The 13,976-nt window shown below is 38.1% G+C and overlaps 1 protein-coding gene across 1 annotated transcript; it reads left to right on the top strand.

Moving 5' to 3' along the window:
* Positions 1-2,976: 2,976 nt before the first annotated feature.
* Positions 2,977-11,292, top strand: LOC109032748 (uncharacterized). The gene is made up of 6 exons (XM_019045023.2): positions 2,977-3,179; positions 4,020-4,123; positions 6,454-6,763; positions 7,052-7,303; positions 8,646-8,805; positions 9,418-11,292. Exons 1-6 carry the CDS (start codon positions 3,019-3,021, stop codon positions 9,511-9,513), a joined length of 1,083 nt encoding a protein of 360 aa, XP_018900568.2. The 5' UTR covers positions 2,977-3,018; the 3' UTR covers positions 9,514-11,292.
* Positions 11,293-13,976: the final 2,684 nt, after the last annotated feature.

Below are 13,976 nucleotides of genomic sequence, written 5' to 3' on the forward strand. Positions count from 1 at the left end.
TTGCGCTCTGGCATTTCTGACCTCGTTGCAAACAGAATTTTACACGAAATTGAGGATGATGAAAACTCAACTAATACTCTCTTCGCAAGTATACAGAGTGGACGCACGAGTTGGTCGTGGAAGAAGAGCACTGGAAAAAAAACACATTGCACTGGTTAAAAAAACCTCTTGGACCAATGCCGCGGTGCATTGATTTAAGAGTGCAGTTTCTTGTCGCCGGATTTAAGAGTCTTGAACTCTTGTTTCAAGCGGATTTTGCATTGACTCAATTCAAAATCCGCTTGAGACAAGAGTCCAGACTCTTAAATCCGGCAACAAGAAACTGCACTCTTGAACAAAGAGGTTTTTTTTACCAGTGTGAATCTAGAGTCCAGACTCTTGAAAACATTGACAAGAAAAAATACTCTTGATTCAATCGGATTTTTGCTTGAATCAAAACGAAATCCGCTTAAATTAAGAGGCTTTTACCTATTTGCCGCCCATGGGCTGCCTATATTTTTCCGCCCCCTTCTCATTCGTTTTGAAACATCATTAGATCGTATTGCGATAGTGGTTCGATGTATCGTTTGGTTCAAAACAATAGAACATAACCCCAAACAAAAATTTTAGGATTTAATTTGGAAAAGCTGAGAATGATAAAATTCCCAACAATTTCACTTTTCATTGCAATTTGGCACTGGAGAGAATAAAAATTCGACCACATAAGACCCGTTACCTCAGATTTCTAAATTGACTTTCGAGGCTGTGGTTACATATTGAACCAATCGGTATCAATATAATCTCACCTGTGTGATCTGTCGAATACGATTTATAAAAACCATCAAGTGAACATGCAGGTGGGGAAGGGGTGTATGAGACGCGTTTACTCGTGTTGGGCACATTTTTTGTGAAAGTCCTGTCAACACCAACAAAAGTTAAGTTCCGTAAACCCATCCCTGTTTGGACAAGGCCTTCCATTTATAAAAAAACGAACGAAAAAATTATGAAAGAACAAACATAAATATGGTTAATAATTTTAACTTCCGCCGCTGCGCCGACCGCACTGTGTTGGCGCAATGCGTGAAGTATTCATGCAGTCTTGTAGGCGTTATGCGTGTCACGCCGACCGCTGCTGACCACTCTGTTTGGCGCGATGCGTGAAGTATTCATGCAGTCTTGTAGACGCTATGCGTTTCAGGCCGACTGCTGCTGACCGCAGTGCCGCAGTGTGCTTGACGCAATGCGTGAAGTATTCATGCAGTCTTGCAGGCGCTATGCGTTTCATGCCGATCGCCGCGTCGCACCGCTCCGTTCCAGGTTAAATTGCGTGTTTGGTTTCTCTCTGAACTCGACTAATTAAAGGTTTTGTCTCTTGTATCACCGAAAGACGACAAAATTACAAATTACTATACTTTCACTCTCAGGACATGAGAGATCATCTTGTCGCCTTTCCTTGTTTGTAATATATTTTCTGTATCCGATTTTTTTCTCTCTTTTTTTTTGATACCTACATTCAAAAAGATTGCAAAATTTGCCGCCCCCTACGTTTTGCCGCCATGGGCCGCAGCCCATGTGACCACCCCCTTAATCCGGCCCTGTGGACTAGGATCGCCACTTCCGAGCCAAGGAAAAACGCCGTGTGAGCATTCAAATGTTCCAACTTCCCTGTCACAAAATATTTACTTTTGAAGGAAGATACGAATATTTTTCCTTGACATTTTCAGACTTTGAAGATCAAGTTACGAACGAAATTCTCCGTAAAACCGGGAGAAAAAGATTTCATTCCCCCCAAAAATCAGGATTTGTCAAAGGAAATTTGGCGATGTCTGAAGGCTCTTACAGGGTTTTAACTTTAGCACGGCGAAACGTTGTATCACAATTGGACCGCGTTAAACAGAAAGGAAACAAGCCACATCAGCTATTGCCAAATTTGATTGGGCAATTTAATTTTTTACATGAAAACGGTTGTACGGATTTTCGTGCAAATTTCAGTGAAAATTCTCCATGGTACGAAGCACATTCCTTAAAATTTTCAAAGAAATCCGAACAAAAAACGTTCTCTCGTAAAAAAATTTAATTGCCCAGTTAAACTTGGCAATAGATGATATGGCTTGGTTCCTTTCTGTCAAACTCGGTCCAATTGAATTGGGACGTGCGAAAATCGCTAATGTCCATTTTTCCAGTCTGAAGTTCTTTTGAATTCATAATACTTTCCAGAATTGGTTGCAACCACGAAAGTGGCGTTAAAACTTGTCTTCGGGTTTCCTTAATCCCAAAACGAGTCCTTTTCATAACTTTTATGGTTGCATCAACTCTTTGAAAGTATTATGAACTCAAAAAAACTTTAGACTGGAAAAATGGACATAAGCCGTTTTCGCACGTCCCGATTCAATTGGACCAACGATCGCAGTGATAAACAGATATAAAATCGAGCGTTGAAATGTTCGAGGTCGAAGCAGCGACGACGGAGGTATCATCTGCATGTCAGATAATCCTCTGTTGTTAACATTTGTGACAAAAGGAATGCGACGGTTACAGTTCGGTTGCCGTGCATCCCGAGACGCCAGATCTTGGGAGGAAAGAGCGAACTTTCCGCTTAGCGACTGCAAAAAACCAAAGTTTCCTGAACCTAGTGGCAACGAAGCCTCGTATCAGAGATTCAGAGATAATACGAGTTAACAACGCTTCCGTGCAACGCAAAAACGCCGTAAACGCCATGTTTATTTTTTTGGAAACAATGTATCATAGCAGAAAAACTTGTGTACCTTGAGACAGTGTTTCTACTGAATTCTTTCATGAATACTATCAAGAACTTAACCTGAAAATTTGAAGTGCTTGGGTAAAACAGTTTTTATTTTGTAAATTGTTCAGTTCCAAAAAACGCGGGAAAATCTTGAAGGATTTACGGCGTTCTTGCTTAGCATGGCAGAACGGTGGGTGCGTGATAAGGAGTCGTCAGCCGCGCGTGACGCAGTCGCAGCTCGAGGGGTATTTTATCTTTGCCTTTGGTGGAAGAGGTGCGTTTCAACTGTGACGTAAATGAAAATCGCTGGATGCACATCTTTTACTCATGCGGCCATCCTTTCTCGATTCTGCCCCAACTCGGTTGACCATCGGTCAGTGCCTTATCAAGTAAGTGGAGTGTGTCAAGTGCCGGATCATCTCTGCTCATTTTTCAACAGGCTTCTCTCTTACTGTCGGTAAGTTTTTCTTTCGGGAAATTTAATTGAAGCGTAAGTACGTGAGCTAGTTTTCATCTCCTTGTTTTGCAATCTTAGCACAAGCTGTGGAAACCCCACTAAAATTTCCCTGAAGTGAACTTAACAGATTTTGCACGGTGTTTCTCATGCAGTACCTCACTGGAAAAAAAACACATTGGATCTAGAGTCCAGACTCTTGGAAACATTGACAAGAAAAAGGACTCTTGATTCAATCAGATTTAAGCTTAAATCAAAAGGAAATCCGCTCAAATTAAGAGGCTTGGTTCTTGATTTAAGCTTGAATCTGATTGAATCAAGAGTATTTTTTCTTGTCGATGTTTTTAAGAGTCTGAACTCTAGATCCAATGTGTTTTTTTTTTCCCAGTGCTGAAAATAAACCCTCGAGTTAAACCCCTCATTCTACTATTGAATAAATTCGCCTCACAGTCGGGAAAACGGATCCAGATGTTAAGATTGGTTGATGCACAAGCTGGGGACTTAAACGCGACATAAAAAAGTAAACTAATTAAAAGTTGTGAGTTTCTTTTCATAGGAAATTTTATAGGTCACAGGTAAAATGTTTAACTCTCGTTTTTTTCTTTACTTTGTTCAAATGTTAATCTCACATATTCCTGATTTTTACCAGAAGTGTAAATGGCCTACTGATGTTTAGCAGGATTAAGATAAAAGCTGCTTCCCATTTTTTTTAAATGTGTTATTTCTAAAATTCAGAGGAGAAACAATACTATTGTGACACGTTATGATTTTAAACTAAACTATCACATTTCACCAATAAAAATAAAAGTAATGTTCTTAAATAGTTGCTTTTTTGTGTTACAGCTCTCATCAAGTAAAGATGAATTTTACAATTGAGATTACGTCGAACTCTCATGGAATTCTTCGAGTTGGAGATGGAGATGACATATCCTTGACTAGAAACATGGGTAAACACCAAAACTAGACTTTTCAAGCCTTTATTTAATACAAAGAATTATGTGGTCTGGTGCAGAGCAATCAGACTCGCATCACCGGTTCAGAGTTTGAGTAAACCTCAAAGATTTTTTCACGATTGCGATTCAAATTCAAGACATGTAGTCAGTGTTAGCAGGCCAAGCCCATTAAATCAAAAGTCAAAATAATAGTTCAATAGAATAATAAAATTTGTTCACTAAAATTCGTATTTTCTAATCGCAATAATTTATTCACTATATAGGTACGGCTCATTTTAGTAAAAACTTAGGGCTTTGAAAAATGCAAAAAAGATGTCAGACTTCAAAAACCATAGAGACAAACAAAGAATTAGTACGGAAAAGCGCGAAAATTTCATTTTGACTTCATTTATGTTGGGGAAAAAAAATTGATATTTGTGTGATTGTGTGACATTTTTCCTTTTTCTTTCTTTTTCTTCAAAGTAAGTCCGGTTGACTCAGATCGACGGTGTGAATCCGCAACTACGAATCTCGGTTTGCGACATTGCAGACTTCCTGTCATACCTTATTTTTTAAACGGAAAACTATACACAACGGCAATTCTTAAAACTGAAGTGATATTTCTTCCCTGTGCAAATTCTGCGAGAACTTCAAGGAATGATGTTGATACGTCTTCCTGTAAAAAAAAAGAAAGAAAAAAATAGGAGCAGAGATTTTCAGACACCGCAAACGAGACATGTGATTGCGGACTTACGCCGTCGATTTCCATGTACCTATCTAGTAAGAGAGCAAATTAGAAGAGGGCAATTAACTTGCAGTAATTAAAGCTGACATTCTTACTTTGCATGTTTTTTATTGAAGCAGATAATTCTTACCCCTTTAGATGAACACTCCTAACTTGATTTGAGCTCAAGAAAAATGAGGGTCCCCCTAATCCATCCCATGTATCCCTGGTAAAAATTGGCAATAAGAGCTGCGTTGCAAAATACCATAGGAATTCTTATAGCCGGCTAAAGAAGGCTCCAGAAAATCATATAACTGGCTGTAGAATGCGGAGAAAATCATACAGCCGGGCTATACGGAGCGATAAAAATCATGCAGCCGGGCTGTAGTTCCTATAGCCGGGCTTTACACTTTATCGCCTGGCTGTTGCTTTTTCGCCATCGATTATAAGAGGCTATGAGAAATTGTGTAGAAATTCGTGTGCTTTGGAAATCATTAAGTTTGATACGGAACCACCTTATTTACAAAACACACGTTATAGGTATTTTCCTTTAATACATATTTTTCTTTCATCAATTAAAACGAGAATAATCCATACAGGATGTGCAAACATTTCAAAATCATGAGTTGAATAACGCTGACTCCGCCTGATTAAATATTAGAGCCTAACACAAAGCGGAGCGACGACGCACTGGCGCATACAAACCTAACAGGGATACTTCACGCATTGCGCAACGCGTGAAGTATCCCTGTTAGGTTTGTAGGCGCCGATGCGCGTTTTGCGCTGGATGCCCGCCTGCCGCACCGCAGCGTGCCACGGCGCTTGAAGCAACTATTTCACACCAGAGGTATTGCACAGTATCATACGAAACTGAAGGCGCTCTAATATATTAGGAATGGCAGGCATCCATCAAAAGTACGGAGCTTTCCTCGCAAAATAAATCAAGATACTACGGCCCAAAAAGAAAAGCAGTGTTCCAAAAACTCACTAAGTCCTAGCATCCGTAATTAGTGACGTTTAGCATACACTTTATCGCCTGGCTGTGAGTTGCTTAATCGCCATCGGCTATAAAAGGCTATAAGAAATTGTATAGCCGGCTATAGAAGCTATTGGAAATCTTACAGCCGGCCGTAGGTCTATGGTATTTTGGAACACAGATTCTACTGCCAATTTTTACCAGGGATCGACGGTGTAAGTCCGCAACCACGTATATTGTTTGCGGTGTTTGAAAATCTCTGCTCCTACCTTGTCTGTTTCAAGGAAAACGAATCAACATCACTCCTTGAAGTTCTTGGAGAATTTTCTTTGCACAGGGAAGAAATATCACTTCGTTTTTAAGAGTTGTTGTTGAGTGGTTTTTCTTTTAAAAAATAAAGTATGAAAGGAAATCTATCACGTCGCAAAGCGAGATAGGTACCTAAGTGGTTGCAGACTTAGGTACACCGTTGATTGGCTGCCTTACTTACTACCTACTTGATCACTTTCTAATAAAGAGAGGCGATGAAATATATTTTTTTATCCATTAGTTGTGATCTTCTATGCTTGAATCTGGTAGGTTTCGTTTTAGTTTTAGGTTCAGGGAGAAATTTAACATTAAACGATGTCCTCATGTTGTTTACAGATGGATCAACCCGTCGTGCAAATTTGGTAACCCAATTGCCCTTGGCTGCATATGCTTCAACCGCCACATCCGCAGTTTCGTCTGTCTATAATACATCAGTTTCTACTTCATCAGGCCGTACCTCAACACGCCATATATCCTTAGCCCAGTTAGCCCAGTTGGGCCGTATTTCATCACCCCGCATTTCATCAGCCAGTGCTTCATCATCCCGCACTTCATCAGTCAGTACTTCATCAGCCCGCGCTTCATCATCCCGCACTTCATCATCCCGCACTTCATCAGCCAATCCTTCATCAGCCAGCACTACATCAAGGCCTTTATAGACGATCAAATTCCGAACCAATTCCGATCAAAGTAGACATGCTGATGACTGGTGGTCACCATCTACCATCAAATTTTGACGGGCCGCACTTTTTTGATCAAAGTGAGATCAGACAGGAGTGCCATCATTCATCATTTCCTGCCACAGGAAACGTTTCTGTCAAGTTTTCATTTTAAAATTAAGCAAATTTATGAATTTCAGACTGATGACTCCCGACACTTTGATGCTACTTTGATCGGAATTGGTTCGGGAATTTGATCGTCTATAGAGGCCTTTAGTCTGTGCTTCATCAGCTCGCACTTCGTCAACCAGTGCTGCATCAACTCGAGCTCCATCAGCCCGCACTTCATCAGTCCGTACTACATCAGTCCGTACTTCATCAGCCAGTGCTTCATCAACTCGTGCTCCATCAGCCCGCACTTCATCAGTCCGCACTTCATCAGTCCGCACTTTACCAGTCGGTACTTCATCGCATAGAACTGGTTCGTCCATGGTTTCGTCTCCTCGTACCCTCAAAATAGTTCACGAGTAAGTGTAAATACCCGAAAATTGTGATGGGTTATTGATCAAAACACATTAATTCATGAAAAAGACAGAGCTTGACTTACACGTGGGCGTCCGTTGTATTGATAAGATGGATTGAAGAGGTTGGGATTTGTTACAAGATGGAGAGGGACAGAAGTACACGTGAGACAAGTTGCCTCCTGCAGAATCTAGGGTGAAAGAAGAGGCGAACTATAAAGCCCAATTCACATTATAAAATTTTTCATTCAACATCATTGAACGAAAAGTTGGATGGAAAGTTGGACGCAAAAAAAGTTGATTCCATTACCGTTGCAGTGTGATATTGTCGTCAGCCTGCGGTTCGCGAAGATACAGCTTCGGCTCATGTCGGCCGGAAGATATCGTTCCAACTTTTCGTTCAACTTTGCATCTGGCGCCAATTGAATAGAGAGTTGAACGAAAAGTTGAATGTGACACATTCAAGTTTCCGTTCGATGTTTCATCAAATTGTCGTTTTCTGTCGTCAGTATCTTGCTATCCAACTTTTTATTCGAAAAGTTGCGTCCAAGAGTTGGATAAAAAGTTTGATAGTGTGAATTGGGCTTAATACGTTCTACCAATTTTCGTCTTTACTTTATTTTTACATTTAGGTATAGTTTTTTTTCCAAATTGTTCTCTAGATGATAGCGTAAGTAGGTGCCTGAATAAATAATGTAAAAGAAAATCAAAATTAAGGGCGATGAAGAAATGGACTGCATTTTGCAATTTGGACCTATAAATCCCGGTCCGGTTTAAAAACAACGTATGTGCCATTAGTTTCTCTAAGCACATAAGTGTTTTTTTCAGATGAGCCAGAATTTATAGGTCCAAATTGCAAAATGCAGTCCAAATATAATTAAAAAATTAAATCGAAAATGTTATTATTAACAAAGAATATAAATATATTAATTTTGTAGTGAGAAGAGAGGAACTTCATAAAAGATAACTTTAAAAAAAAAAATAAAAAAAAAGGATTATATTGACACGGGATAGGTCATAATGAACTCTTTGGTTCACAATCTGCATGAGGAATTAGCCCACTTAGGAGCTCCTAGCTTATACAAATGTAGTAGGTAAAATGAGGTGACGTAAACGTTTTGGTGAAAAAATTAAATCCATACTGGGATGTCTGCCAAAATAGTGTCTAAGCATAAATGGTGCTTGCAATACTTTAGTCCGAAGATGACAAGGTAAGGAGGAAATTTCCGACTTTGCCAAGTCGTTCACTGTAATTTTTTAGTTTACTTCAATGCGCCACAACACTTTTTGTTGCTCCAGCTGAAATTTACGATGGACCCATGAGACTCACGTTTTTTGTTTGTTTCAGGAAGGATGATGTAAAAAAAATGTGTACTAAAAGGATCTCAGGAGAATACACATTTGGAAGATTATTTTGTCCGGTTTGTTTCACCGACATCTTGAAGCCAGAGGCTAAAGCTGAAGTGACCCGCTGCGGCCATATTTTTTGCTACGACTGTATTGAGCAGGTGAGGTGAATAAAAGATTTGAGAACAAAACTTAAAATACTCTTTCCTTTACAGAATTTAATTTGAATTAAATGCAAATGTGTTCAAACTTTAAAAACCCTTCGACCTGTAAAGAGACAGGGAAACTTCTTTCCTCCCTTTTCTCTTTATGATGTGTCACAGAGTAATTACACATTAGAAGAAGTGACACACATTGTGACTAAAGTTCTATTTTTAGATTTTCTGTTTTTAATGTTGTAAATTTACAATTAAAAAATTTACATAGACATTGCTAGGCTACTTCAGTCTTTACAAATTTGTTTTTATCATAAAATAATCATCAAATATAAAGATTGATTTCGCTGAGATTTCCATTTCATACTGCTGAAAAGTTTTACTTACTATACTTTATTTTACTTATTTAACTAGCTTTAATTTAGTCTGTGAGGAGTTTAGCATAGTGTAAACCCAGTACTATTCTACCATCCAATGTCTTATAGTTAAAGAACCATATTCTTATTTATTTATTTATTTTTTTTTTGCTATATTAAAGTCTTCACTGAATTATCATGAGAAAATTGAAATACCTTAGGCAATTTTTACTTTACATTAGTGTCTGTTTATTTCCTTCAGGTGATCAGTCGTGACAGAAAGTGCCCGACATGCAGAGAGTACATAGGTGCAGGCTTTCATCATGCAGTTTACTTTCCCTTGGTAGAGGACTCATAACGCTTTGCACATATACTCCACGTACTATTTTCCTGATAAGTTTAAACTGTGGTTATGTGTATGTTTAATAATTTATTTGATGTGTTTACCTCGTAGATTGTTACCTATATTCTTTGTCATTTTCTATTTTACGATCTTTGATAAATAGTTTTTATAATGTAGTTACTAGGTCCGTTAAATAAGTCCTTACCTATTAGATTGTTATGTTTCTTATCATTTTCAATTTTACAATCCTTGATGAGTAGTTTTTTTAAATGTAGTTACCAGGGCCGTTCAACAAGTCTTTGGGTACACCCCCCTTGCCATTTTCACAAAATCGTTTATTTTAAAAACACTACAGATATTTAGAAAGCTTAGGATATATCTGACAAGTCTGCACAAGGTGCAACTCAATTCATACATTTGCACCTAAATGCAGGGTGCTTACAACTTTTTAGTATTCAAAGTTTTCCGCCGAAAATGGGCAGTGCCTACTTTTGTGCCATTCAATGTGCAAGTTTTCTCTTTTGAGAAGATGACTTAAAAATATGGAACTTAACAAAACCATTACTTCATCGTGTGAAGCACTTCTTTCAATATTCTGCTTAATGTCTCGACTTCTATGCACATCTAATGGAGGGGAATGAGTGCTACAATGCCACTTAAAATCATGTTCTCTCTTCAACATACTTCTCGCTTGTGGCTCCAGTGGCAATGAAAGGTCGAGAGTTTTTATTACATCCGTCATATTTCCAAATTTGGCTCCTTTAAAATAACATTCCACCTTCAATTAGTGGACGGAACTTGATAAAGTACATCTAGAATAAACAGAATAAGTAACTGTGCACACTTCTTCTTTGACGCTGGACATCATATTTTCTACCACTCTAAATTGGAAGGAGGTGATCTAAAGAGTGATAGAAAAGCTTCTTGTCATGAGAAAATGGCTTAATTTAAGTTTTGATTTAATTTGCTTTTACTTTTTGTGCTAGATTTCTGCCAACAGTGGCAAGAAAATATTGCTCATTTTTGCAGGAGACCTAATGTGCAAAAAAAACTTGAGCATCTCCCATTCAGGTGCAAATGCAAGAATCAAGTTGCAGTTGGTGCAGGCTTGTCACGCATATTCTAAATTTTCTAAACATCCTTGGTTTTTGAAATACTACAATATAAAAACTTTGATAAAATTTTGTTCCTTTAGTTTTTAGAATCCCTTTGAAGTTTTAATGTTTTGGCTTTGCATGAAAAAGATTTAATTACCTTTAAATATTTTGCAGCATTTTCACCTAATTGTAAAAATAACACAGTAGTACTTTGTGGGTAGGACATAATTATGCTAAAAAGAGCTATGTTGCGCACAAACCCTATTCAAATAGTTCTCTGTGGCTTAAATAAATCCTTGTGAAAACGGGGAGGTCACTATTTTGCATGAATTCTGTTCAGTGAACGCAAAGGCTTTTTATGTATACTGATAATCCTATATGAATTTGTTTCACAGGACTTATTGATCTTTTTGTGTATGTTTAGTTGTAATCGGAGAGTAGACAGCTCCTTGTCAAATCCACTCTTAAAATTTTTTAACCATATCATGTATTGAATTGTTCAGTTCCATTTTGAGTCACAGGCTCAATTTCATCCAAAAGATTTTCATTGAGACACATTTGATGAATAATATTTTTTCATTCAATTGATGTGATATGTATGAATTAATGAGCAATGAAATGAATTTTTTATATTGATTTATATTTTATTGATAATAATAATGATGTCTAATTAAAATGAAAACCTTCATGAATAATATCAAGTAGCTTATGTTCCCTTATTCCTTTATCTGAAACATTGCTACCAGCATATCAAGTGTAAAACAAGATATCTCCATTTGCTCACTTCCTGTGGCTCTTTAATTTTTCTTTGGAGAACTTGGCATCACAGTATGTTCCGGACTTCCTTGATTTTTCTTCTCTGTTGGCAGAATATTCTGTATTTTCAAGATATAACTTGGCTTGTTTCTCTTCAAAAAATAAGGAGTGGAAATTTTGAGACACTGTGATAAATATACATGGTTTCGCATTTTGACCAATAATATGTTAACAAATTCTTTCACATTTTAAAAAAAACAAAAGATTTTCTCAATCACTAATCAAATTTTGCAACAGTTGAACTAAATACAAGGGTCGTCCAGAAAGTAAGTTTACCTGTTCAATATCTCCTAAACTAAGATAGGTAAAGAAAATCCGTAAAAATCATTCAAAAGCCACTACTCTCAACTCTGTAATGCGCTATTTGGCTCCATAAAACTATAGAAAGAAGGGTTTTTCTGAACCCATCTCCTCTCCGCACGGATCCAAAATTTTACGGAACTTCATTCGCAAGTGAACGGCTGTGTTTATCGCTTTTGGCAAGAAAGCGGCTTAGAAGTGGTTGAAATACATGTAAAACATAGGTAAGGACATTTTCCAACAAGGAAATAGCAAAGTCAGCCGTGCTTGCTTCAGAATCAGTTGCATCGGAGCAAAAGTTCGCAAAATTTTCAATATAAATTTCACTAACTGAATCCTTCATAAGAATTCAAATTATCGTACCTGTTCTTGAAGAAATTTCGTCAAAGATGCATGATTTGGAAAAATATGCAGCTTCTACAACTCTTTACCATACATGAACCTGAATTTGAGCAGCTAGGGTCACCTTTCTTGGCAAGAGAACGAATAATAGAGCTTAATTCAGACACCAAAACCAAATTCAGCTTTAGAACTCCAGAAGTTGACTAAATGTAGCTTAACATTTCCACGTACTGCAGTTCAAACCCACCAATAATCAAAGTAAACACAGTCAATCCTGCTAATTCCTTGTTGGAAAATGTCCTCACTTATGTTTAACATGTGTTTCAACCACCTCTAGGCCACTTTTTTGCCATGCGCAAATGACACAGTGGCTCACTTCTGAATGAAGCTGCGTAAAATTTTGGATCCGTGTGGAGAGGAGGTGGGTTCAGAAAAACCCTTCTTTCTAGAGTTTCATGGAGCCAAATAGCGCATTACAGAACCGAGAGTAGTGGCTTTTGAACACTTTTTACGGATTTTCTTTACCTATCTTAGATTAAGAGATATTGAAACTTACTTTCTGGACAACCCTTGTATTGCATTGAGCTATGCCAACAAATTCAATTTTCAGCCCTACTTTCCTTAAGATTGCCGGGGAGAAAGTTCGATTTTAAAAGATCATTGTGCTGAGGATGCCATAGAGAGCACCATGTCAAAAAATATCGAAATTTAGTCTATGCCGAATTTCTTGATATTGCGTGCGTAGTCCTTGGTGCAAATTGCTTAATTCTCAAGGATTTATTAAAGAAAATACTGGTGCAGGCTAGGTTTAACACGTTGACTGCCACGCCGGTCGTATCGACCGGCCTCGAAGGGTTCTGCCGGGGCCACGCCGGTCGTTTCGACCGGGACCCGCTCGCTCGCATTACTAGGCTACTGTGAGGCCAGCGACCGGCGGAGCCGTGTATACGCTTATGGCTCACGACCGGCATGGCCCCAGCAAGAGAGTGCACTACTGAATTTTTTTTTTTTTTGGTTTTTTGTTTTTTTTGGGGGGGATTTTTTATTTTTTTCATTTCATGGATCTTTTTCTTTATTATCTGTATTATCTGTATTTATTAGTACAATAAAATTACAATAGTGTTGTTTTCTTTGCTTAATATTAGTTACAAACCTTAGAAATTGTCTGCATTTTGAAAAATATATTAAAAAAGGGGAATAACAATTGGGGGGGGGGGGGGGAATTTTCTCTTTCAACTTTAATTTTCTTTTTCGCTATTTTTTGTTGTTTTAAGTTAGAATATAATTACAATCGTTGGTTTTTTACCTCAATAATAATTTTAGACATTTAAAATTTGGCACAACTTGAAAAATAAATTTTAAAAAAGGGGGAACAATTTTTTAGGAGGGGGGAGGTAGGGGTAAAAAGGTAAAATACAGGGTGTTCGAAAAGTCCCCTCCCCCCCCCTCTATCTTTGGCAGAGATTTGAAACTTGGAGGGTGTTCCTAGATCGAAGGGAGCTACTTTTTGAACCCCCCCCCAAAAAAAAATTTTGGGGGCTCCCCCTTGGGGGGGGGGGGGGGGTTACGGACCCTAACTTTTTTTTTCAAATGGGAAGACCCCCTTTGTGATACCTCGTTCGAAAGAGCATAAAAAAAGAAATTTTTTCGCGCAAACCCGAAGTCATTATCTCAAACCGTTTCAAAATGGCGGCCGGTCAAAGTTCAAAATGGCGGCCGGTCAAAGTTCAAAATGGCCGAAAATTTGACAAACTCGATTTTTTGCCAATGGATTCACCTGAAATTCGGTATCTGGGGGTATTTTGACCCGAGAAGAACGAATTCGACGTTGGATTTTTCAACAAACCCTAATTTTTCAAAATGGCCGCCGATTAAAGTTCAAAATGGTCAACAATTGGCAACCTCGACTTTTTGCCGATGGAT

This window comes from Bemisia tabaci, chromosome 7 (assembly GCF_918797505.1).
Source record: "Bemisia tabaci chromosome 7, PGI_BMITA_v3".
NCBI classification, from domain to species: domain Eukaryota; kingdom Metazoa; phylum Arthropoda; class Insecta; order Hemiptera; family Aleyrodidae; genus Bemisia; species Bemisia tabaci.

What these genes read in the sequence shown, in the direction of transcription:
- LOC109032748 (XM_019045023.2), top strand. Translation starts at nt 3,019, where the DNA reads ATGAAAATCGCTGGATGCACATCTTTTACTCATGCGGCCATCCTTTCT. An exon ending in AGGCTTCTCTCTTACTGTCG is followed by an intron (nt 3,180 to 4,019) that starts GTAAGTTTTTCT and finishes TTTGTGTTACAG; the next exon opens with CTCTCATCAAGTAAAGATGA. An exon ending in ATCCTTGACTAGAAACATGG is followed by an intron (nt 4,124 to 6,453) that starts GTAAACACCAAA and finishes TGTTGTTTACAG; the next exon opens with ATGGATCAACCCGTCGTGCA.